General features: G+C 44.1%; 1 protein-coding gene across 1 annotated transcript; it reads right to left on the bottom strand.

Annotated features, from left to right (window-relative positions):
* Positions 1–110: 110 nt before the first annotated feature.
* MPP1 (MAGUK p55 scaffold protein 1) lies at positions 111–23,740 on the bottom strand. Its single transcript, XM_081336839.1, has 12 exons — positions 23,504–23,740; positions 13,620–13,763; positions 12,521–12,599; positions 11,546–11,631; positions 10,564–10,632; positions 7,967–8,163; positions 6,994–7,100; positions 4,503–4,583; positions 4,113–4,193; positions 2,615–2,817; positions 2,066–2,140; positions 111–1,012 (listed from the first exon to the last, which is right to left on the bottom strand). Exons 1-12 carry the CDS (start codon positions 23,609–23,611, stop codon positions 836–838), a joined length of 1,407 nt encoding a protein of 468 aa, XP_081192965.1. The 5' UTR covers positions 23,612–23,740; the 3' UTR covers positions 111–835.
* Positions 23,741–25,123: the final 1,383 nt, after the last annotated feature.

The raw sequence follows: 25,123 nt of genomic DNA, 5'->3' as shown, positions 1-25,123 counted from the left end.
ATTTTTGCTACCTCTTTCAGTTCTCTTCCAACTGTGATCTAACATGCCTTTCCTACAACCTTGGGTTTCCAGTTTTTCATAAAAGATGGGTACAGTAAGGCTAGCCAGTCACATTTTTGAATCGGACTTTATTGCTGCTTGTTGATTTTCCCTGTAATGGATTCAACTGAACGTTTCTATTGCACATTTGTCTATTTTTGGCATTCTCGGAGCGTGAGATTTAACACATGGTCATCCATGCTCCCTTCTGCTTATCCCTGTTAGTTACAAAGGTAGTTATTTGAGGGCCGTACCCCCCTCGTGGTGTGCTTAGGTGTAGTGGTAGAACAACACTTGTGACGGAGGCAAAAGAACACTCCTAGTTAAAAGGAGGTTCAACATCAGTTCACAGTTCTCTTCCCTCCCCAAAAGGGTGAGCGAAGGAGTAAATCTCATTCATGCAGAGGTTTGAAAGATGCCTCTTTATCACAAGCGGGGGGAAAAAAGAAAGCTCAGGAAAATGTGTTGAGTTAAAACATGGCTCTTAACATTTGTGGCATTTATGGCTTTTGCACAGAACATGTTTTTTGGTATCCCTGTTTAAAACCTTATTGATAGTGGAAGAGGAGTATTGTTAAGACTGTCCCCTGCTGCTAACATCTGCAAATAAATGAAAATAGAGAAGAAAGAGGGGAAAGGTGCATCTATAGATGCTCTTCTAAGGATCTTTTGCAGCTGGAAAGTAGCAGGCAATGGTGCAGCTCCAAGAAGGTTGCGTATTGGGCAGAAGCATAGAGCAGGGGAAGATTGTCCTCAACATGCTGCAGTGAAATTGGCCTAAGCGGGTGCTGCCAGCTCAGTATACCCAGGAAACTGGCACCCACTGTGAGGAGCTGCATGCCCGCTCAAACGCTGCCTGCAATTGTTCAAGGCTCTCGTCAACCCCGTTGTTCACCAGCACCAAATCAAAGTAATGGGCGTATCTGCTCCGGATGGCCTCTGTGTCCTTCTGAAGTTGCTGCAAGGTTTCCATCTGCAGAGAGAAAATCACAAGGGTTAGGTCACGGCACAGCAGGCAGATATTTCGCTCAAGCTCTCTGACATTACCGTGAAGGAAAGCTGCTCGGCCAAAAAAAAAAAAGTACCATCTGTTAAGATCATCAACCTTAAGAGCCAACTCTCCTTTTTGTCTCTTCTATCTACGGATGCATTTCTCATTGATGTAAAAAAATATAACAGGTTGCCCTTGGCTTACAACCATAATGGCAAAAAAACAACAACAGGTAAATGTGGGCTGGTTGCCAAGTATCCAAAATGTGGACACATGACTGAAGGGGGTGGCTATCAAAACTTCCCTTGGACTGCAAGGCGATCAAACCAGTCAGTCCTAGAGAAGATCAACCCTGAGTGCTCTTTAGAAGGCCAGATCCTGAAGTTGAAACTCAAATACTTTGGCCACCTAATGAGAAGGAAGGACTCACTGGAGAAGAGCCTAATGCTGGGAAAGGTTGAGGGCAATAGAAGAAGGGGACGAAGGAGAATGAGGTGGCTGGATGGAGTCACTGAAGCAGTAGGTGTGAGCCTAAATGGACTCCAGAAGTTGGTAGAGGACAGGAAGGCCTGGAGGAACGTCCATGGGGTCGCGATGGGTCGGACACAACTTTGCAGCCAACAACAACAACAATCAAAATTTCAGAAAAAGGATATAAGTACCTTTGGGGGAAGGCGGCTGTTAACAACTAACAGTCACTAGTTGTAAGTTGAGGGTTACTTGTAATTGCTTTGAAGGAAACTCCAAAGGTTTCGACTTTCTAAATAATCCGCGCCTGTATTTTTTTTTACTCAACTAAGTCATGGTTGACAAAAAAAACTTTCCAAAAATCAAGCAACTAAGAGGTTTTAGGTTCTCTACCCAGAATTGCTGAACTTCAAATAGCTACATCTCTGTATGCACATAGCAACCCCAGAGATGAAGACTTGGGCAAAAAACTATGCGTAAGAGAAATAAATGTTAAGGATGAGAGGCTTCTTCATTAAATCCCCAAAAGCAGTTATAATTTCACATTAAGGGCCCACCACCAGATACCTGATCGGCTTGCTTTGGAGGAGCAACGAACACAACAAAAGGAGAAAACTCGGCTGTATGGATGATTTTCAGTGTCTGTCAAAAGGAAGAGAGAGTAAATGCTTTAAATCAAAAAGAGTTATAACAGGACTGCCTATTCCACGTCAAGGTAGAGCTTGGATGTGATTAATTTCCATTCTTGCTGAGTAAAGTGATTCTATTCTTGATTCTAACCTCTTAAAAATGTCTGAATAGAAATTATAGAGTTATGGATAACACAAAGGAAAGTGGTGGTCTTCCATTGACCGGTGCATACTCCATTTGCTTTATAGAATCAGCTGGTAGACTATGTCAATTTCTAAAGGTGTTTTGGACCACTTTCGGCTTCCTGACTGAAGAATATGGAAATATTTACTTCTATCCTTTGTCTTGGCTCACTTGTCACTGCTCCTTTAGTATTCATGAAATTTAAATCTTTGCCCTCTTTCCTTTCTCTTAGCGCAAGAAGTGGAAGGGTGCTTACAAATTTAACCTGCTGATTAAACAGATGAGTGACAGGCCTCTTCCTACCTGAGGCTCAATGTCCAGGATTGCAATTTTGCCCTGTTGATGGATCTTGTGCAAAGTCTCAAATTTGGTGCCAAACATATAGCCCTGGTAACTTCCAAATTCCAGGAACTCATTAGCCGAGATATCTTTTGTCATGTCTTCCGTGGAGACAAAGTGATAATTCTTCCCGTCCTCTTCCTTTTTCTTTTGGGGCCGAGTGGTATCTGTGAAAATCAGGGCAATGTGACAAAACTGTAAGGAGGTGGGTCCCCGTAGAATCTGCTCAAATTATGAAATAATTTGGGAGGTGCAATTAAGTGAATTGTTGGATCCACATGGAGATGGGTGAACCCAAGAGGTCCTTATATTTGTGTTCCTGAGTCCAAACACACTTAGGAAAATTTGTGACTAAGAACCTGAGGGATAGGATGAAAATACCAGGTCAACAAGGCTTGGCAACTAATTGCTGGACATATGTGGAATTTGGGTAGGGTAAATATGGCCAATCCAAAAACCTGGAGGTAGCTACCAAACTTTCCCCACCATCCCAACTAAGCTTTTTATTCTTTTTTTCCCTAGGTTAAAAAGAGACAGACTTCCATGTTTTGAAGTAGTTTAGAAGTGTCCTTGGAGAATGCATAAGAGAGCATTCAAGAGAGAGATGGAGAAGCAGTTATATAGTCCAGAGATAGAAGGAAGAGTGGGAAATTCAAAATAACTCCACCCTGATTCTGTTCAGTATCAAACTAGACAGAAAGGAACCTGGACAGAATAACAACAAGAGTTGGAAGGGATTTTGGGAATCAAAACAGACACCCTATAGTACCATTCCAGACTTTCAAGATTTTGGTAATATGCCTTTTAATAAAACGGTAAAGTTTTTGGAATCCATGCAAGGTTTGTTTTTTGACCAGGCCTACTTCAAAGGGCCGTCATCAATCTTGAAAGCCTTTTAAGTTTTCTTTGTGCCAATTTATGGTAAACAAAATCAAGGTGGAAATACTTTGAGTTTCTTTCTTACACTACCTTCTATCGCTGGACTATATCATCTCTTCTCCAAGTCCAAGGCATCTAGATTGGGTGAGTAAATAAATAAAGCCCCTCCTTAATGGTTCTCCCCAAGGAAACCTCTAAATTATAGCATGTCCAATTTTATTTGCAGTGCAAATCAGAGTTGTATGGGTATAATGGCTTGAGGAGTGGCATTGTGAGCAGAATAAGTGGGATAAAACATTCCAACTTAAAATATGCACCTTCCTCAGATGAAAAGAGCCAAGAGGCATATTCTGAGCCAGGCAAATTTCCAAAGGAGGATGGAGGATCCAGAACAATATCTTTCAAAATGGCAACTTTAAGGTGTGTGGACTTCAATTCTCAGAATTCCCCAGCCAGCAATGCTGGCTGGGGAATTCTGAAAATTTAAGTCCACACATCTTCAAGTTGCTAAGCTTGAAAAACAGTGATCTAGTGTCTCCTCCCCAAGAGACATATTGAGTAGGTTGCTTGTGGGCAGACATACATGGAACAGGATATCCAAACTTCTCCGGGTATTTGTTGAGCAGCGTATTCTTAATGTGGCTTCTTCCAACACCACTTGCTCCTGATCCAAAAGAAAGGGAAAAAAAGTCAGGAACCACAAAGAGTTATTTTTATCTGTTTTCCCATCTCACATTGGCTGGAAGCTGCTGTTAGTTTCAAGCAATTCTGCTTTCAGTGAAAGCTCTACGGTCTCAAAAATTGTCCACCTTGAGTTTAAACATAAATCCTACATTTTCATATACCGATTGTTAGCATGGGAGTGGATAAAAAGTGTGTTGCTTTTTTCTGATGCTTAACTTGGTTGTCTAAAACATTAGAATTGTCGGAATTCGTTGATTTAACGCTTGAAGAAGAGGTATGACTTCATTACCTATAAGCACCAAAGTCTTCCGCTTAAAAGCTGGTAGCTGGACCACCTCCTCGTAAGACACTACATCTAGCTGGTCAAAAACTAAAAGGAAAACGAGAAAGAATTTAGACACACTCCAAAAAACTGAGAGTCTTACATATATCCTACAGTTGTGTTATGGTGTGATCTCCTGTAACGTTCTGGAGAACTTTGGCAATTGGAAACTTCAATCCGCGTGCAAACTCGTCTACTTTATCCAAACCATAAATTCTGGTGTTTTTTTTCTGCTGGAGAAGTTGTAGCAGACGATCACTGACTTCTTTCCTGACTCGGGGAACAGCAAAGCAGGGCTTTGCAACACAATGGAATTCTTGACACAGTTCGACCACTAACCTATGAATGTGTTTGCTACTTTAGGGATGGCCAACAGATTTTGCAGACAAACAGTCAAGGGCGGTCTCTGGCACCGACAGTTCAAAACGCAACAGAGTACAGGATGCTGGAGACAAGGCCAGGATGAGCTAATTGGAAAAACAGGCCGACACAGAAGAAATTGTGATGGGCAGGAAAATGCTGTGTTGTTTCCTTTCAGCTGTGTGCTTGCTCTGATTCCAGAACTGGATTTGAAAATGTCTTTCGAGGGAAAAGCGAGGTTTTGAGGAGGAGGCTGAGGAATGAAAAATGGACCACTAGAACAATCCTAGGAACATGGCAGGTGGAAAGAAGGATTTATTATTATTTATGGCAGCTGGGGGATTCTGGGAATTGAAGTCCACCCGTTTTAAAGTTTCCAAGATTGAGAAACACTGGCCTAGATGCAATGAGGAAGTCTAGTCTACCCTAGAAGAACTCCAATATAAGTTCTTCACACCATCTCAACAGAGGTCCTTCACACAACCAATATGCACTCCTGTTAGAGCACATAACTTGCACTTATTCAATCCCATAGTTAGTCAAGGGGCACATGTGAGTATCCCATTTTTCACTAAATGGCCTTCCAATCTGCTACCTCACAGACCTCCGTGCTTCTACTAACCCCAACAGAAGACACCTGAAGAGAATTCCCTAACAAGGGACTCTTTGGGCAGGCTGCCAGAGAATTATAAGATGTATACATGAAGTTCAAAACCAAGGCCAAAAGAAAATGTTTCTAAGGCCTTTTAAAAGTACAGTCCCGTTCCCCCCTCCCCCGCCAATCTCACAGTGGCCTCTCGGTTAAACCAGAATGTCACAAAGCTGCTCTACCTATCATCCAGCACAAAAGCTGGCTTCTTTTTAACATCTTCATTCTGAATGAGGAGGGGGAATTGAAACTTAGGAATGAACTAGAATTACAAGGTATAAAACTCGATTGGTGGGCCTACTTACAAATCCAATCGAGATTTAGGAAGGATAAAAATGAATGGGGGATATATACCTCTGAAACAGCATTGGACAAAATATTATTGGGACCGGACTCTAAACAAATAAGGAATTTTTATAAATTACTTTTGGGATATAAGCTGTTTGAAGAGCAAGTGAAAGACCCCATGTTGACCTGGGCTAACAATTTAGGACATAACATCGACCTAGATACTTGGCAAACAATTTGGGATAGGAATAAAAGGATAACACTGGCCTCATCGTATAAAGAAAATTTATTTAAAATGTTTTACCGATGGCATCTTCCCCCAGCCCGCTTAGCAAAAATGTACACAACAGCATCTCCCAAATGTTGGAAGTGTTCTGAAGAGATAGGCACATACTTCCACACGTGGTGGTCTTGCAGTAAAACACAAAAATTTTGGAGAATGATTTGGATTTGGCTGAAAGAAATATTGAAACAAGATCTGGAGTTTAGTCCAGAACTTTTCTTGTTGGGAATCACGAAAGAGAAATATCCTAAAGATGTGCTATACTTAACGATCCATATTATCACAGCAGCTAGAATATCATTTGCGCAAAAATGGAAAAAGAATGAGATCCCAGGACAAAAAGAGGTTATTAGGAAAATTTGGGATTGCGCTGAAATGGACAAATTAACTTTGGAATTAAAGAATAAAGATCAATCAGACTATTATAGAATTTGGAACAAATTGTATCTTTGGATGGATAAAAAGAAAGGTCTCTATTAGGTTTTACAGACTAGCTCACTGTTTTAAATATTGTGGTATTTCACCGATTTGTAATCTAAGTGTATTTAAGTGTATTTTTGATGTACATATATACATGTATATATATATATTTAAACATTGTAGACAAAAAGGTTTGTCAGCTCGCTGGTACTGTGTCCAATGTTTTTAAATAATAAATTTAATAAAATTTAAAAAAAAAAAAACATCTTCAGGAGAGCCTACAATGGGATTAAGTCGTCTGTGGTGGTTCACTTTATTGTGCGAACCCCTCTTAACATCCTTAAACTAGCCCAGGTTTATTGGCTTGGCTCTAATCCATTATGCAAACATAGCCACAAAGTGCGTTGCGATCTGATGCCGAGCGGTGCCCATGCAAAGACTAAAAGTTGTGGACTTACTTGAGCTGTGCTTTGCCAAGTACTTGTCTTTGCACTTTTTCTTCTTTCCAAAAGGGATACAACTCTGGCCTTCAGACTGATTCTCTTGGGTTGTGCTGGCAACACGCCTGCAGGAAGTTTGTAGTGACACCAGTCAATCTTAAGAGCAACTTGACTTTTCATTAATCTGCTACCTCATCCCATCTCTTCTCATCCTCAGAGACTTGGAAAGAGGGAGAAGGTGACTTTCTAACTGTTGATTTCATCAAGGGATCGAGCTCTGCCCCATGGCTGCCAAAGGACACCAAAGCAAGGACTTGGTTGTTCTCTGGGAATATCAGGTACAAAAAGAGCAGCTCAAGAACTCTGGTTCAATGTAAGGCGACCCTGGGGGCCTTCATCTTCCAAGGTTAAGCTGGTAACCAGCAGAGACCAATGAAGCTTCTCCAGTTGGGCCACCAAAATGTGATCTCCCTCCTCATCTGGGACTTCATTTAACATGCCTTCAACCGCAATATTCTTACTTCACATTTAAAAGCCTTTTTGAAAAGACCTTCCAGGATTAAACCCAATTACTACTGCAGATGATGGAATGAATGCACCCATGAGAGTGATGCCAAGCAGTTTTGTTTGGAAGGAATTGACAGAATTCAAAGTCAGTTTCAACCATGCCGGTCATTCTAGCCTCAACTTCTCTAGAGGGATCAGTTTGCAGAAAGCTTATGAAGCTAATAATTAGAGAACCACTTCGGTATAGTGGTTAAAGCACCAGGCTAGAAACCAAGAGACCGTGAGTTCAAGTCCCAACTTAGGCACAAAGCCAGCCTAAGTTGGGGCCAGTCATTCTCTCTCAACCCTAGGAAGCAGGCAACGGCAAACCACTTCTGAAAAACCTTGCCAAGAAAACTTCTTAAACTAGTCTGGGCAGTCGCCAAGAGTCTAGACTGATCTGAAGGCATAATCAATGAATAATAAGCAAGCAAGCAGGACGTACCATTCTTGCAGCTCCAGAGATGGAATAAGTCCTGCCGAGCCATTGGAAGACCCTTCTATCCGGCCTTGCCACCAATTACTGTCATCTTTATTGATAATCTCAATTACATCTCCAGTTTGGAACTTCAGGCCAGCTTCTTTGCAAGGGATGAGGTTGTCCTTCTGCGGGTCATAGTCAAACTGGGCTCTGACAAACATCTGTTGGGAGGGGAGCAGTCAAGAAAACTCAATTGGCCCATCAGCTTTGTCTTGCATCCCACGAATAACATTGATTTAAATGCAAGAGACAAATTTTATCTATGAGACATCTCAAATTGTGAAGGAAAATAGGCCAGGGACAGGTCCTCCTGACAACCACATAACCTAGAATTGTTTCCTTCTCATGTTTGTGAAGGTTCGGAAGATGATGATGATGATCCATAGGTGATCCTATGATTCTTCTCTATTTCATCTGAGACACATTTAGATGCAAATCAAACTGTGACCTGGCTGAATTCTGAAAGTTGAAAGTCCACACACAAGTTTCCAAGGTTGAGAAACATGGGCCTAGATGCAATGAGGAGGGTCTGGTTTATTCTGGAAGAACTCCAATACAACCTCTTCACACCATTTCAAGAGAAGTCCTTCCCTTGCTCAACCAGTACTATTCACCAGAGCCTCTGTATTTCCAAGCATCATTGCCTATCTATTTCCACCGACTCCCAACTTGTTTCTCAGGACAATTAACCCCTTCCAGATAGTCAGGAGGAAATAACCAACAACCTCTAACTGCATTACAGAGGCAACACTATTTCTTACTCTTTAACAGCTGCACAACATGCAATGATACGTGACAATTTCCTCTTTGCCTTCCCCATCTGGCTTTCTTTTTGTATTTTGCGTGGCCTGACAGGCTGTAAAGTTAACAATATAAGGTCTGTCTTGTTGTTGATGCTCTCGAAGCCACCCTTGTCGCCTTCCCAGTTGAAAAGCAGGTCATAAACACTATAAATAAACAGGCAAAAATAAAAGCAGCATTGCGGTCATTCTGCAAGAAAGATGACTCCCCGACGTGATCTGTCACTCGATCACACAGCTAGCAAAAGCTTCCCGGGATCAATTTTTATTTGCTTTGCAGCAGTCGGGGGGAAAAAGGTGGAAGAGATCCACTAGGTGACAAAAAATAAATAAAGGTTGTGAGAAATGGAATCTGTAGTCTTGGAAAAAGGGATGCATTAAAGGAAGCATGGATCCACCCTGCAGTAGTTCCTGAGTAGAGCTTCAGTTTGTTCAGCATGGTTTATTTGGTTTATTTCCAAGAATAGGGAAGAAAATAGCTTTTCCCCAGAAGAATCTGCAGCCCAACAATATGATGTAGCTTCAAGAGCAGGTGGGAATCCACAGAACAGTTTGTCACTGGTGCTGAGATCAGCAAAGATTTGGGATCCAGCAAAGATTTCAAGATACCAGCTCTGTTGCTCTTTTAAGTGGAATGGCTAGAGCAGGCTTCTTCAAGCTTGGCCCTTTTTATGACTTGTGGACTTCAACTCCCAGAATTCCTCAGCCAGGCGCTGCCAAGCTTGAAGACCCCTGAGCTAGAGAGTTATTCCCACCAGCTTCTGCAGAGCCTCGTTGCACTTTAATCAGCCTTTTATCCTGGCGCTCTCTTTTCTCTCTCTCTTAAATAATTAATCTGTGTGGATTATTTGCTTCCTGCCTATGCTCCAGGACTATGAACTTTGATTGGCTGTGCTTTAAGGAAGGAACGAGCTACTTGAGAGTGGGCAACAAAGCTGCAGTCCAAGAATTATTTTTTTTGGGGGGGGGTGTTTCTTGTAAGAACCCCAAGTTCTTTGTGCTTTGTGCTGCTGGACTTCAATCCTGTAAAGTGCAAAGCAATAATAGGTAAAGGTTCCCCCGCACGTGCGTGCTAGTCGTTTCCAACTCTAGGGGCCGGTGCTCATCTCCGTTTCAAAGCCGAAGAGCCAGCGCTTGTCCGATGACGTCTCCGTGTTCATGTGGCCGGCATGACTAGACGCCAAAGGCGCACGGAACGCTGTTACCTTCCCACTGTAGTGGTCCCTATTTTTCTACTTGCATTTTTACGTGCTTTCGAACTGCTAGGTTGGCAGAAGCTGGGACGAGTAACAGGCGCTCACTCTGCTACACGGCACTCGGGATTTGACCCGCCAAACTGCCGACCTTCTGATCGACAGGCTCAGCATCCTAACCCACTGAGCCACCATGCAATAATACATATATGTAAAAAAAAATAGAAATGAAAAAAAGGTGTGTGTGTGTGTGTGTGTGTGTGTGTGTGTGTGTGTGTGTGTGTGTGTGTGGAAAAGCAGCAGGGAAGAGAGAAGGCATTCCCCAGTCCCTACACCAGGATTTTTCAACCTTGGCAACTTTCAGATATGTGGACTTCAGCTCCCAGAATTCTCCACCCAGCCTCTTCTTTGTAAGGAGGCAGGAGTAGAGTCTGGCTGAACAGATCAAGTGAAGATACATCATGTTACATACCAGGTGCAAAATCCATTCTTTTCTCTTTTTTTAAAATCTTTCAATTAAAAAAAATCACATCAGAGGAAAACTGCTAATTGCAAATGTTCTACCTACCTGGAGAGGCAGAATTCGGTTCTGCTGGTTGGGAATGATCTTTAGGGAGATGGTTCCCTTGGTTTCTTTCTAGGGGTTGAAAGGAAAGACAGGAAAAACAACTTCTAGATTAAGGAATAGTTTCCAGACCGACTAAGGAGTAAAATTCCAAATGCCTCTTCTTCAGTCACCCCAAATGCAATTATGGGGGGAGACTATAAGACACTCCTTAATATCCCACAAAAGCTTGTAGGAGATAACCAGGCTGAGTCTGAGGGTGGGGTCAAGTGAATTATCAGTTTGGAATCTCTACGTCTTCATAAGACACCCAAGCCCAGCCTTCTTCAAAGTCCATTGACTCTTATCTGGCCCCAATTCACCTTGACCGTTAGTAGTTCAAATTCTTGTGTATATGTAGCAGGGGGGAAAAAACTTGAAGTGCTTTTGGACTCTATCCTGGCTCCTGACGTCTTGCACCTAACAGAAGCATTTCCAAAGCTACTCTATTGTCCTGGCAGTCTCAGGAAAATGAATTTATGAACTTAACCAGAAAGAGGATCTAATGATCAAACCATACCTAGCAGTGTTTCCCCTGCAAAGCGTTCTGAATTTCAAAGCTAGCTGACCCCAAAGAGAAATACAAGATGGGAAGGAAGTCTGACTCACACATAGCCATGAGCCATAAAGAGGGTTTGTTGGTGAGTAAACTCACTTCTCCTGGCTTAACATTATGTGTGAATTCCACTTAATCCCTTATGTGTGAATTTGATCTGATTTTCGAACCACAATTAAAAACCTTGGATTGGCATGCTGGCTGAGATGCTAAACCTTGATTCTCAAACTTACTGAAATTGTGGACCATGAAATTAATTTCAATTTTGAACACCCGCCAAAGTATTCGAGTTTCAACTTCAGGATCTGGCCTTCTCTGGGTATTGTAGTCACCCCCAATTTCTGGTCCCCAAAGAAGATCCATCCTGCCTTCCCTTGTCCCCGAACCTACCAAGATCTTCTGCAACTGGTCTACAGAATGGTTGACCACACTCTTTCCATTGATCTCGAGAATCTCATCTCCCACACGAAGGAAACCTGCCAAGGTAGAACACACAGAATGGTGATGCATCAGGAAAAAAATAAGGCACGGTTGCCAGAATAGCAAAAACGTCAGCTGATAGCCTGAAAAATGGTTCACCTCCTTTTTTTAAAGCTGGTGAAAATTAACTGTCAAGGGTTAAGGGAAAGACACTGGAAGTCAGGAAAGGCAACTGTTCGAAGTTACAACAGTGCTGACAAATGCGACTTGCACTGACCACTGTTGCAACACCCCTGCAATGGTCATAAGTGTGAAAAACAGTCCTCCTAGTCCGTTTTCAGTGCCGTTGTAACTTTGAATGGTCACTAAGTCAGGACTACCTGAATTTTTCCAGATCAGCAGTTCTGTCCCAGCCTACATGAGTCCTTGTTATGCTCACAAGGAGAAACCCCAATTCCAAGAAACAGGCAGGAACCACAAGAAAAAAAAACAACCCCTTTTATTCTCACAGACCTGAGCCAACGTCCAAGGCAAACAAACACACTCCACAGAAACTCGATCCTCAACACAAACGGTTGCCTTCGGCAACCAGCATCTCCCACACCTTCCCTTTTATAATTCAGCCAAGGTGTGGCTTCCTAATGCCTTCTCCTTTGCCTTTGGAGCCACCCCATTGCCTTCCTCTGTCCTACTCGCTTCTCTTGCCTGCACTTTCATGCATCCTGGATTTGTCCCAACTATGCTTCATTGTCCAACTCGGGCTCCCAGCACAGCTGTGTCTCAGCCTGAGCACGAGTAGAGGGGCCAGGGTTCTCGTCCGACTGTAAGTCTTGGAGCTCCTCAGAGCCTTCCTCTGACTCCAGGCCCCTCCTCTCATCTTATTCCTCACACTCAGCTGCCAGATCCACTGGCTGGTGAGGAATCACAACATCAGCATCTATTTACCTTGCCTGTGAATCATGCCCCCATGAAGGATCCTGGCCACCATGCAGCTTTTCTTCTCATTGAGCTTCAGTGTGATACCCTGGAAAAGACAGGGAGTTATGTCACAAACTAGAATGAGTGTTGCGTCTTCCTCTCCCGTCCCCCTCTGCTTTTTCCTTTTGTGCTACATCTTTTAAACCTCCCTCCCGCCCGCCCCAAAAAGCTCTGGAACAAGATCTAAACTAAGTCAGCTGTTGTGGGAGCCTCTGGGACTGAAATGCAGTGTTTAAATAAAGCAGTAATGGTGTGCTACCACGGCTTGGCATCTCTGAAGAAGCCACGCTCGTTAGTCATACGCCATTGGACTTGACTCTGTCGCCATTCTTTAAGGCTGCCAGACATTGGGAAACAAAAGAGGAAACCCCTTCCAAAGTACTGTTGTTGAGACAGGCTCTTCGATCAAAGAAATCACAATCTCTTATTTGTGTAGAGCTGACCCACTCCTTTCTCACTTGTTGTAGTTGTTTGCCTACAGCAGGGATCCCCAACCCTTGGTCCGTGGACCGGTATCGGGCCGCGGCATGCCAGCAACCGGTCTGCACAAACAAGTGGGATGCAGGCAGCACACACAACCATGCCACCTCCAGTCCGTGGGAAAACTTCACTCAACCGGTCCCTGGTGCCCAAAAGGTTGGGGACCTCTGGCCTTCAGGATTGAGGTGGTATATCTTAAAAAAAGGTTAAATCATGGCAACTGCACCAAAGTTAGTTAATCTGAGATGTTTTGTTACTCATCCAAGTAATTTCATCGGCCAAAATAAAAAATTAGGCAGAGAGTCAGAAAGTGGTTGGCATGTGCTCATTCTTGCCATACCAACTGCTAAGCTTGTAAGCCGCCCTGAGTCTTCGGAGAAGGGCGGGATATAAATGTAATAAAAATAAATAAATAAATAAACTGCAGGGGTTTCTCCCCAAAATGTATTGCAATATGTCAATGAAGTCTCAAATTATCCTGGCCAAAGTTACTTAAAAAGGTTAAACCATTATCATTAGATCAAGGCGGTGATTTTCCCAGTAGCTGGAATGCCCCCAAACCTCCTCTCTTTTCCCACCAGCTCACCATGGGCTCCTCCGTGATCTTCTCATACTGGATTAAACGTATCTTCCGCACCTCCTGGCCGTTGGCATGAGCCAGGCTACCGTTCTTGGCTGAGCCATTGGTGTAAATGTCCTCGGTTATTGCATTCACTGGGCAAGAGACCGTCTGCAGGAGCAAAAACAGGGGTTGGGTTTAAGGAGAGATCCCAGCTAGAAGCGTCAGGTGAAGGAAGAGGTCTCTGAGAGAGGACTCCTCTCTCTATTTCCATCCTTGAACCCATGTTGTCTACGAGCACAGCTGCAGGTGGCCTTTACCACAATAGGGACAAGAATTTCCATTGCTAACAAGGCGTCTCTTAAGTGAGTCTGGCCCGATTGTACGTTTTTTGCTCAGGTTGTTAAGAGAAACAGTGCAGTTGTTAAATAAATCATGTGGTCACTAAACAAATCCAGCTTCTCCCATTGACTTTGCTTGTCAGAAGCCAGCTGGGAATGGTGATTACATGATATGCAATTGTTGTAAATTTCTCTTTCTTTCTTTCTTTCTTTCTTTCTTTCTTTCTTTCTTTCTTTCTTTCTTTCTTTCTTTCTTTCTTTCTTTCCTTCCTTCCTTCCTTCCTTCCTTCCTTCCTTCCTTCCTTCCTTCCTTCCTTCTTTCTTTCTTTCTCTTTCTTCTTTCTTTCTCTCTTTCTTTCTCTTTTTTTCTTTCTCTGTCTGTCTCTGTCTTTCTCTTTCTGTCGCTTTCTCTGTGTCTCTCTTTCATTCTTCCTTTCCTTCTTTCCTTTCCTTTCCTTCCCTTCCCTTCCCTTCCCTTCCCTTCCCTTCCCTTCCTCATTCATTTCCTTTACTTTTTCCTTTTTCCCTTCCTTTCATTCTTTTTTATACCAGGACAAGAAAATTATTTGAGCGGGGGTCTCCTGCTTGTGCTGTGGGTTGAATTAGAAGACCTCCAAGTCCCTTTCAATTCTGTTATTCTGTTAAATTCAATCTGGTCAAATTTTCAAGAATTGTTCTGTTTACTTTATAATAATAATTTAGATGGCACCTGACTTTTAGCAACTAGGTGATAATCCAGCTCATTTGCTTTACTTTTCTTCTTCCTTTCTTATTTAAAGTTACCTACCTTTATGATCTTCTTAGTGAAGATCATGTGGTTTATCAGTATGAAAGGTTAATCTGATATGAGTATATATATCTTTTTAGTTCACTGGAAGGACTTGTTTGTTAACACTATTATTTGTTTAATGAAGCACAACAATATGTGAAACCAAACAAAGATGATTAAGATAAGTTAAACTTAGGTGTGTATTCCTGATGCTCCAGATAACAATAAGACCTTTGGAAAAAAAATTGGTTTCATCTACCATTCATTGTTGCAAAGGCACAATTATCACTGGTTTTCTTACTTACGACCATTGTGATCAAAACTTGGATGCTTAGCAACTGGCTCATATTTTTGACGGTCGTGATGTCCCGGGGTCATGTGATCCCCATTTGCAACCTTCTGACAAACAAAGCCAGCGGGGGAATCCAGATTCACTTAACAACCATTTTACTAACTTAACAACTGCAGTGATTGACTTAACAACTGTGGCGAAGGAAGGTCATAAAATGGGACAAAACTCGCTGAACAACTGTCTCACATAGCAATGAAATCTTGGGACTATCTGGATTGCCGGATGCCCAGTTCACAAAACCTATACTAAAAAAATACAGGGTTTAAACTGGGCTCTCAAAAAATGTTGCCAAGCCCTCTGTGAAGCCATTTATGGCCCAACTGGTGATAATTATAATTATGTCATTTTCTTGGCTAAAGCGGATGCATTGCTTTCATCAACGACAGCTAAAATTGTCACTTGGCGTTCGGCGTATCTGCAGAGAGAGACTCAATCTATATACGATCAACACAGCTGCTAGAGCCGGCCAATTTAATTATCCCTTTCCTGCACTGTAGGCTGTTTCTAGGCTGAGTGTGAAGCAGTTAAGGAAGCTGGTATTTTGGTTTCTCTGTAATAGCATATTCTACCTCGGTTGCAAAAGAGAGAGAGAGAGAGAGAGAGAGCGCTGTGAGCGAATTACAAACAGACATGCTCTGAACCGCTGAACAGGAAGATACTGTGAATTGTTTAGCAACGATGTGCACCTCAGTATTGAAAAGATGTAAGAGCTGAGGTTTAGTTACAGAGGGATAAGATCCCATTTGTGCAGGAACAGCCATGGCTTTGAAAACATGTTGTTTGTTTTTTTTTGGTAACGATGGATTCCAATCCCTACAAATGTGGTTCACAGAAACCAATGAGGCTTTTTCAACAAGGGAGAGAGATTGACGGGGTCGAGGGGAGAAGCTTGAGGCCACCTAAGACATCTCTACGGATTGAGGTGTCTCCTTAGCATGATCAAAACACACGTGATTGATTTGACTGCAGCTGGGATGGTGCAATCAACCCGCTGCCTGTTTTTTTAGGTGTGCTGCACATAAGTTGCATAACCTCGTTTCAGGCATGGCTGAAACCATCTGGAGATAAGTTGGTTGATCTTTCATCTACCTTTCCTTTCCCTAGAATTAGTTGGTTATTAACACAATAACACACACAATCCAAAAACACCCCCCCCAATTCTGATCCTTCCATATATACATTAACTCTTCTCCAGAAAAAGCAGAAAATGAAACGATAATACTGCTTGCTTAAGATGGGGAAATACAGATACAGGAGGGGCAGCTAAGAGATTGTTGGCCAGTCACCAACAAGGCTCTTATTCACCCAACGTCACCCTTAGCTGATTTCAAAAAGTTAGGAATGATTGACAGGAGGTCCGAGCCACAAGAACTGCACAATGGCAGACATTCAGGTGGGAATTGTACTAAGAGTCCTGAAATCCACAAATGATTCACGGAGACAATGTGAAACAGCAAAGCAGAGATTGGAAGACGAGGAGAGGAAAAAAAAACAAACCCTGCTTTATGTTGCAAAATGTATTGGCTCAACGTTCGTCTTCCCCTTGTCTTCTCCAGCCAAGACACTGACATCAACCCTGGCCTGGGTTTAAAGTGCTTGTCAGGAAAGCTGATTCAGCCCAACGTCTTATCTCCGCTCCTTTCCTTGACGTAGCCTTTGACAAAGCTGCAGCCCAGATCTCTAGGCTCAGCAAAGATTTGCCCAGGAACACAGCACATTCTATCTACTAGCACAAAGGTTAAGTCAGGATGTTCCCATTTTATCCCAGCCAGTTATTCCCCAACCTTTGCTTGGAACAAGAGAAGAAAAACAGCCTTCTCACCCGAGTAAGAGGAATCACTGGGAACCCCTCATATTTGGTGGAGCCTTGGTGGAGCAGTGGGCTAATGCCTCCTTAAGTAACACCAGCTGCCTGCAATTAGTGCAGGTTCGAGTCCCACCAGGCTCAAGGTTGACTCAGCCTTCCATCCTTCCGAGGTAGGTAAAATGAGGACCCAGATTGTTGGGGGCAATAAGCTGACTTTGTAAAAATGCCGCTTGGGGCCCCCCGAAAGCCCTAATAAGCAGGCATATACATAGAATGAAGGCTATTGCTAAGTTTGTAAAGCCTCCCTGAGTCTTCGGAGAAGGGCGGGATATAAATGGAATTAAAATAAATAAATAAAAAAATATTGCAGGCCACCAGAGATAGAGGTTGCACTAGGACAAAAAGACACTGTGGATTTTCAGATGGAACTGTACTATAACTCCCAGCTCTCCATGTTTAGACGTGTTTTTTAGAACCTGGAAACTATGGAATTTGGTGGCATCTAGAAGTCCATATGTTCCCTACTTTTTTTTTTAGTAGAAGGCTAGAAATTCCAGCAATAGGGTCCCAGGTATCCTCACAGTGTCCATTCACCCATTCAGAAGCCATCCGCTCTTCTGAATGTCTCATAATGCCCTGGTGAGGGCAATGTAGCATGGGTCTGAAGACCTGTGGAAACCTACAGCGTTAAGCAGTTTTTCAGAGTTAGTAGCTGGCTCCAGGTGAGCCTGCACCTAGGTCACTGCTGTATAAACGTGTGTGTGTGTGTGGGGGAAAGATCTTCAGTAGTGGAAAACCTCTAAAAAATAGAACTTGATTCAGTGGAGAAAATTAGCGGATTTCAGAAGTATACTTTGAAACATTTCAGCCAAAAGTAATGTCAACATTTTACTATAACATTTGCAAACATTTCAAGAGATGATAATCTATAACAAACATACATGCACTTCCTTTTAAGTTACTGAAGAAAGTTACACAAAAGGAAAACAAAGAAAGCAAAAGTTGTGTCCATAACAAGACGATCTTCCTAAGTTGGCTTCAGAGTTTGGGCTTATCGTTGGTATATTATATTTTGGTTTTGCGCTTTTATTAGCAATGAAATCCCTTTTAATTCTTCCATTCGACTAGCCTGGTGTTTTACTCCCGCCTTTCCAAAAGGATATCAATGTAAAACAGGAAAATTTTCAACCAAACAATAGAACAGGGAACTTTTTCCAACAGAAAATATTGCATCTCATTTTATCGCCCACTGCGATCGCCAAAATATGTTCAAATTCACTTCCCATGGAAGTGAGCCTGGATGTGACAGATGGTTCTGGCTCCACTCCAATTTGTGCTGTTTGGACACACACACACACACCCCAACCTTAGCTGCTGTATCCAGATCTGGGCAACACATTTTAAGAAGGATCCAGGCAACCATGAACAGCTGTAAAGAGAATTATCAGGGGACTGAAAACTAACTGTAAGAGTAATTTAACCGTGGAAATCATTCATAGAGGGTTGACTCTGTTGGCTGATTATGTTCAAGCAGAGGCTGACTAGCCAGCTTGCCTCTGTTGTCTGCTTCAATCTGCGCTGAATAGGGAATTGTTTGATGTCAAGCACCTTTCGGATTCTGATTCCATGATCCAATCAACAGCATTTCAAAACTTGCAAACATTCAGCGATACAGTATCACCCTCAGCGGGGATATACCACAACTTAAAGGTAGCATCCCACCCACAATCTGACAAGCACTGAACTAAGCAGCAAACTAATCTCAGGGTTGTCTTAGTGGATGCCATGAAATTCTCAAGACCCTGACAAGCCCATGAAAGCTTCAAAGGAAAATTGCAAACTCAAAAGTCCCCCCCCCGCAACACACACACACACACACACACCGCCCCTCCATCTTCCAAGTCATGTGAAGAAAGACCCAAGAAACAAAAATTGGAGTTGCCCCAAGCCGACCGTAGATAATCCCAACAAGTTAATTCTCCACTGCGGATTATTTTAGCCATGTATCTCCACTCTGGGCTGAACAGGAGATGTGGCAGAAGACTTGGTTAGAGGCCACCAGGCCTGGATTGGGAGAAAGCATGCTCAGGTTGTAATCATGGGGTCCTCGGTGGTCTCTGAGTTTGCTGGTTTTCTTGCAGACGTTTCATTACCAAACTACATAACATCATCAGCGCAGCACCAAGGACCCTAGAGTTTAATCCTGAGCTGGAAATATTCTATTAGCATCAGGTATAACCCAAGCAAGACAGAGAGGCTATTAATTGAAAAGGTAGTTAATCCCAGAATTATTCCAACTTTATGCCAATTCTCACTCTGGTTAGCCCAAATATTACATTAGTCTTCAAATCCCTCTGTTAACCATCTGTTATTGTATTTAACGTGTAGAAAGAAGTGTGTGTGTGTTCTTCATCCCTACACGATGTTCTTTGTCTAGAACATTTACTCTTAGGAGGAAAAGGACACCTATGTTTCCAAAACAAGCACTGGGCCATTGCTGCCCATCATTTTTTTTAAAAAAAAAAAGCTTGTGAATTCATACGTCTTCCCATGTAACTCTCCTTTTTTCTTTTTTTAAAAGGCTTTTTTCTTCCTTCTATTATTTCTCATAATTACTCTATCTCCATTATTATTATTATTATTATTATTATTATTATTATTATTATTATTATTATTATTATTATTATTATTATTATTCCTTTTTTTAAAAAAATACATGTTTCTCTTTTAGGGAAAACAATAAGGGGGAAGATATCCTGTTTTAAAATAAAAATAAAAATGCCCTAGGCAATCCAGAGATGTCAAAAGCAGCGAGTTAGGTAGATAAACAGTTTTAGATCAAATTAATCTATTTCCACATTCTTTTTCTCGGGCGGCTGAATCAGCATCAGCTCAGCCACTTCCAGTTCAGACCAGATGAAACTTTGCAGCAAAACCGAGAATCAGTTTCCTCCTTGGCAGGCACCCGATCTCTCTCTCTCTCTCTCTCTCTCTCTCTCTCTCTCTCTCTCTCTCTCTCTCTCTCTCTCTCTCTCTCACACACACACACACACACACACACACACACACACACACACACTCACACACACACACACTCTCTCTCTCTCTCTCTCTCTCTCTCTCTCTCTCTCTGCCCAAGCACTGGGACAATGTGGCCAATCAGAAAGAGTATTTCACTTCAAGTCTTATCTCTTTCCTACCTACAATCATCTTGCTTCTTATGCAATCCAAGGAACAGAGTGGAGAAAACAGCCTGGAGAAAACAATAAGAATTATGCTCCTCTACCTGATCTTTCTCTCCCTCCCTCCTTCTTTCTCTCCCTCCCTCTTTCTCTTTCTTTCTCTCCCCCTCCCTCTTTCTCTCCCTCCCTCCCTCTCTTTCTCTCTTTCTTTCTCTCCCTCCCCCCTCTCTCTTTCTCTCTCTGTCTCTTTCTTTCTTTCTTTCTCTCCCTCCCTCCCCCCCTCTCTTTCCCTCTCTCTTTTTGCATTCTATTTCTGTCCAATTCTCAGAGACTGCCTGGACTAATCTCTGCAGTTTTCTCGGCCAGGTTTTCCAGAAGCGCTTTGCCATGGCCTCTTTCCTGGGTCTGAAGAGGGGGACTATCCCAAGGTTACGGCACCTGACTTGGTGCCCAGGGCAGGACTAGCACTCACAGTCTCCTGGTTTCAAACCTGGTGCCTTAACCATTACAGCCAAACTGGTTCTCCCCCTCCCCCCCACCTGATCTCTAACCTCCCTTTAAAGGTATTTGGCCCGAGTGCTCCAAAGACACACACAGAACAGCACAAGTGGTCCTCAACTTACACGCGTTCATTTAGCGACCATTCTCAGTTACGACGGCACGGAAAAAAAGTGACTTTTTTCCCCCACTTACGACCACTGCAACATCTCTACGCTCAGATGATTAAAATCCAGATGCTTGGCAACCGGTTCATACTTATGACGGTCGCAGCGTCCCGGGGTCAGGTGATCCCCTTTTGCGACCTTCTGACAAGCAAAGTCAGCGGGGAAGCCAGCGTCGCTAAACAGATCCCCGTACGGCTGGCTCAGGAATTCTGGGGGTTGAAGTCCAGCCCTCTCCAAGTCCCCAAGGCTAAGAAACGGGCAATGCAGCATAGAAGGAGAGCGGTGCCCAACAAAGGAACACTTAGTGCCACCCGAGACAAATGAAGCAAAAGTCCAGCATTTTAAAAATTACACAATTGCACCCCTGGGGCGGAGTGGAGGACCACACATTTCTGCCCTTCTTTAAGCGCAGCCAAGGTAAAGTTCAGGAAACAGCCGGGTGCCACAACCCAGGTACAGTGCACCACAACATCATGCATTTCCACCGTGAGGCTGCATACAGCATGCTGGGTGACGTGTTTTTCCCCCCCACGTCTCCTGTCCTTCATGACAATCTTTGCATGGTGTGTATGTGGGGGGGTGCCACCATAAAAGAAGGCCAAAGGTCAAGAGAACCCTGTCTGTTGGAGAGTCAATGTCAAGAGAGACTTCAGGTAGCACTTCTCATTGTTGTCTATCTGCTGGGCTACACTGTAAGTCTGCACTCTGCTCATAATCCTGGTATTTTGCCGGACTCGCCCTTCTCACTTCCCAGAATGCGAGTACCCTTAAAAGTCTATCCAGATTTCGACTGCTAACGATTTCTACTTTGGGGAGAATACTAAGGGACCCTCCTCACATCCACTTTCAATTGGACAGAGCCAATCAGATCATCTTTTCCCAGTCTGGGGTTGTTCCAATAGCTGGCTGGAAAAGCACATCTGGCCAGAGGCAGACCATGTTCAATCTAGAATAGACTAGAGCTGGAAGGGACCTTGGAGGTCTTCTAGTCCAGCCCCCTGCTCAAGCAGGAGAACCTATACCATCTCAGACAAGTGACTGTCCAGCCTCTTCTTAAAAACCTCCGGTGATGGAGCGCCCACGATTTCTGGAGGCAAGGAGTTCCACTGGTTGATTGTCCTCACTGTCTGGAAGTTTCTCCTTAATTCCTTCTCTGTGGGCGCCCCGGAGCTATGGAATCGTTTGCCGGTTGAGCTCCGGATGGCGCCCGACATCCGCTCCTTCCGACGCGATCTGAAAACGCATTTGTTTGAACAAGCCGGCCTGGCCTGATAGGGGGTGGGTTGGGTTTTTTATTGCTCTTAATATTTGTATTTATCGTTTTTACTTGGGCATTATGTTTAATTCCTTTTAACTTTTGTATTTTTTTGTATTTTATACATCTGCCCTGTTCACCGCCCTGAGTCCTTCGGGAGAAGGGCGGTATATAAATAAAATTAATAATAATAATAATAATAATAATAATAATAATAATAATAATAATAATAATAATAATAATAATAATAATAATAATAATTATTATTATTATTATTATTATTATTATTATTATTATTATTATTATTATTATTATTATTATTATTATTATTATTCCAGGTTGCTTCTTTCTTTGGTCAGTTTCCAACCGTTGGTTGTTTCTTGTCCTGCCTTCGGGAGGGGGGGGCTTTGGAGAATAATTTGACCCCCTCCTCTTTGTGGCAAAATACTGGAATATGCTATCGTGTCACCCCTATTTCTTCTTTTCTTCTCTGCCTAAGATCTCTTTCAATCGCCTCTGAAACCCAACATTTTAGTGTGTTGCTGCTTTTGTCAGTGAGCTTTCGGAGTTGTCCCATAGAATAAATAACAGGGTTGGAATGGACCTTGTCCTGACGGAACCGATTGTGATGGAAATCGGAAAACCATTGTCATTTCCCCCCAATGCTACCACCCTTCTCTACGAAGGTTTGTGAGGATTCCAAGAGAAGTTTGGGGGCTGCAAGCAGCATTTTTCCCTTGGCATTTTGTCGAGAAGATCCCACCCGGCTGCCTGGATGTATGGTAGAACTACGTTGTGGTTGACAAGGATAATTTTACTCATAGACGAAAAAGTAAAACTAATTCCACAGCCTATTTTAGGTTTCGCCAACATCCATTTGGAAGTGCTCAAGCCCCACCTCTGGACCAAGAGTCCAATACCATAGAATTAACCAGGAAGCCTAGTCCGAGGTCTTGGAGCCTGGAAACCCTCTCTTCCTGCCGGGTTCCCGCAATTCACCCCACACCACCACCCATGCCATTTTTCCCGCCGCCCCCAGCAAAAGCGGAGAAGCGGTTGACTCCAGCCAGCTAGTCAATTTTGGCTGAAGATATGAAGAAACCTCGAGCCGAGCTGGTTTCCTGGAGAAGGTCGGCCAGGGACGGATCGGAGGCTCTTTCCCTCTCCCCCCCCCCAGCCCAGCCGGGAGTCCCTCCAGACATTTCCTCCGGAGAAGGTGGCGGCGGGGGGGGGGGGGGGAGAGGCTTGTTTTCCACTCTCGCCAGTCGGCTTTTGACTTCCGCACGACGCGTCACGCTTCAGGCCGCTTGGAAGCGCCGTGCCTAAACAGAGGTTCCCCAAATGTCCCCGGTAAACCAGCAGGCCAACCTACCCGTTGACCGTTCGAAGCCTCTGGAGAACCCAACTCAACCCAACCCAACCCAACCCAACTCAACCCAACCGGGCCTGGCTTGGCTTGTCTTGACATGGTGAGAAGCAGCCCTCTTCGCCCCTACCCAAGGTGCGCCCAGGTGCCCGAGGCGCCCCCTCTCCCTCTCACCTCGGCCCGGGGCTTGCTCTGCAGCAGGTGCTCCAGGTAGAGGTCCGAGAGCGCCGTCCTCATGCTGCCGCAGCTGTTGTCCCCGCTCCGCTCGGATTTCAGCGTCATGGTGCGGCTGGCGGGGGCGCGCGGCGCTGGCTCTGGCTGGCCCCGACAATCGGCGATCTTCTCCGGCGCTTCCTTACGCGCTTCAGCCGGCCGAGGCGAAAGGAGCGAGGAGCCGTCAGGCGTCGGGAAGGGAACCGAGGGAAGGAGGGCTTGGCCAGCTGGGCCCGCCTGCTCAGCCGCCGGGAGGGGCCAAACGGTCCCCCCCCATCCCTCCCTCCCTCCCTCCCTCTCTCCCGCCCGGCTCCGCTGCGGCCGCTCCTTTCGCGATTGAGTTCAGCCCGGGCATCCGCGGGGCGTCGGGCAGAGGCGCAACCGCGCAACCATCCGAGGCTGGGCGCGCCCGGGGGTCCCTGTTGCAACCGTCGCTCCTCGCCCCCTTCCCCGCCTGGGTGCAGGCCTGGCTTGCAAAGCAGAAGTGGGGGCGGGGGGGGGCGACAGGCCACAGGGATAAGGTTCGCCTACACAGCCCCCCACCCCCCACCCCCGGTTCCATGGGGCTGTGTTTTTGTAAAGCAGGCTTTATGGCTTCAGCAGCGCTCCCCTTTCCGTCAATCAGTATTGGCTTATTGAGTACGCCAAGAGTAAGCAGCTTGGGTCGTCTGTAAGCTACAGCTTAGGGCTCAGCGCCTTCAGCGAACCTGGCCAACTATGTTCTTCCAGGGGCATGGTTAAGCAAACCGTTGCTTAGTCACAGACTGTGAGCAGCCAGGGTGCCTTGGGCTGCGAGCTGCAGAGCTTCGACATTAGCAAAGGACAGATGTTTGATACCCGCAGCTCATCCCTCTTTCTCTGGTGAATGAATTTTCCACGGGAAGCAAAATTATCCAAACGGAAGACCAGATCTGGGCTGTCTTGTGAAATCCCACAAAGGAACAAGAGCAATTGCACAATGTAATAATTGCCTGGAAGCCTTTGTGAAACTGAGGCAACTACAGCTGTTGTTTCAACAGCTGAGGGATTTACATGCTGTAATCCTGAAGGAAAAAAACAAAACCAAACCACAAAGCACACACTGGAATTGCTGTGGGTTGCCCTGCGAAAGCCCAGTTTCTCACGACCTTGTAAATGAAGCTTTTTGCATTTGACTGCCCTGTTCTTCAACTATGGGAACCAAGGGTTTACTTTTATTCAAAACTGTCTTAATTTCTTTCCAAGATAATAGCAAAGGCTGGCCTGTTTGTGAAGTTATCAGACAAGGTTGTAGATGGCAACCAAGGATTTTCCTGGGCAATATTTTGCACCTTCAAAAGTCTTCTGAAGGTGGCCAACAGAGCACCGATTCCTTCGAGAAGCTGTATTTCAGTCCAGAAGAAGACTGAGAAGAGAGAAGAATAGAAATACTGTAAATATATATAAATGTAAATAAAGACTTAAATTACTTTTAACTCACATGGGAACTGCCTCTACATTTTCTTGGCAGAGTTTTGGAGGATTTTTGCTATGGCTTAATTCTTAAATAGGGACCCGGTGGCTCAGTGGGTTAGGACGCTGAGCTTGTCGATCAGAAGGTCG

The sequence above is a fragment of the Vipera berus genome (assembly GCF_964194415.1).
Source record: "Vipera berus genome assembly, chromosome: 11".
Taxonomy (NCBI): domain Eukaryota; kingdom Metazoa; phylum Chordata; class Lepidosauria; order Squamata; family Viperidae; genus Vipera; species Vipera berus.
The sequence above is the reverse complement of the archived record's forward strand: the minus strand, read 5'-3'. Positions and strand labels throughout refer to the sequence as shown.